At 53.4% G+C, this 1,205-nt stretch overlaps 1 protein-coding gene across 1 annotated transcript in view; it reads left to right on the top strand.

Moving 5' to 3' along the window:
* APCDD1L (adenomatosis polyposis coli down-regulated 1-like) overlaps positions 1-1,205 on the top strand; it is a gene marked incomplete at its 5' end in the record, with an annotated part of 3,625 nt that extends 2,420 nt beyond the window's left edge. Inside the window, 2 exon segments of the mRNA XM_010281829.1 lie at positions 454-523; positions 526-1,205. Coding sequence (XP_010280131.1) covers positions 454-523; positions 526-1,205 — 750 coding nt within the window.

The raw sequence follows: 1,205 nt of genomic DNA, 5'->3' as shown, positions 1-1,205 counted from the left end.
CTGTCCCGGAGGGGCTGCCATCAGCGCGGCGTAGTACAGCCACAGAAGCCTCCGCATGGGAAGGTTTCACGGCCTTTTTGATTGCCGAAAAGGCTGCTTTTTTTTTTTTCCTGAATTGGTACAGAAATGCCCTGGTATAGCCGACATCTCCCAGCACCCCCAGCCATGGGTACGCACCGGCGCGAGGGAGCGTGTCCTGCCCTTAGAGCGGCTCTGCCCTTGCCCTGTCCTCCTCCCTGCAGCCTCGGGCACAGCCTTCTCCCCTTCCTGGGTACCAGAATAGCAACGAGCCCGAGCAGCGCTTTATCTCACTTAATCTGCTTGAACGTCTCGGGCCAAGTTCATTGCAGTTGAACACACTGGCGCAGGAGAGCCGAGTTTCAGTTTTTAAAATACTCTGAAAGGGTTTTTTGTCCATCAGTTTACAAAACTGTTACTCTTTATCTTCCGCAGCACCATGTGCATCCTTGCCCGGCCTGTGGGATTATATACCGAGCTGACGAACACCACCCACCCATACTACCCGTCAGAGCGCTCTCAGCGGCAGCTGGGTGAGCACCCACTGCGAGGTCCGACCTGCGGTGCTTTTCCTTACCAGGTACTTCATATTCCACGGTAACAACCACACCTGGGAAGGTTATTACTACCACTACTCCGACCCACTCTGCAAACAGCCGACTTTCACCATCTATGCATCTGGGCACTACACCCAAGGCGTCCCCTCCTCCAAAGTGAGAGGTGGGACAGAGCTGGCTTTTAAAGTCACGCAGGCTCGGGTGACGCCAATGGACCAGGTGACGGTGATGATGCTGAACTCCTCAGGACCTGGGAGCTGTGGGCTGACAAGCTCCTGGAGTGCTGGGGTGGAGCAGGATATAACACCCACAAATGGATGTTTGGCTTTGGGCATCAAGCTGCCCCACACAGAGTATGAACTTTTCAAAACGGAGCAAGACATGAAAGACCGCAGCCTGCTGTATGTTGGTGAAAGACCCACGGATGGATCCAGTCCCGACAGCCCAGACAAGCGACCCACGTCGTACCAGGCACCTCTGATTCAGTGTGCTGGAGCATCAGAGGCATTCTCTAACTATGTTAGTCTAAAATACTTGGGGGAAAAGGATGCTAATGGGAACGAAGCACTAAAACCTTTGCCTGTGGCCCTTTTATTGTTTATAGCACTTCTGTTTTTAGGATGGGACTAG

The sequence above is a fragment of the Phaethon lepturus genome, unplaced genomic scaffold (genome assembly GCF_000687285.1).
Source record: "Phaethon lepturus isolate BGI_N335 unplaced genomic scaffold, ASM68728v1 scaffold7472, whole genome shotgun sequence".
NCBI lineage: Eukaryota > Metazoa > Chordata > Aves > Phaethontiformes > Phaethontidae > Phaethon > Phaethon lepturus.
This window is presented reverse-complemented; position numbering and strand designations above follow the sequence as displayed.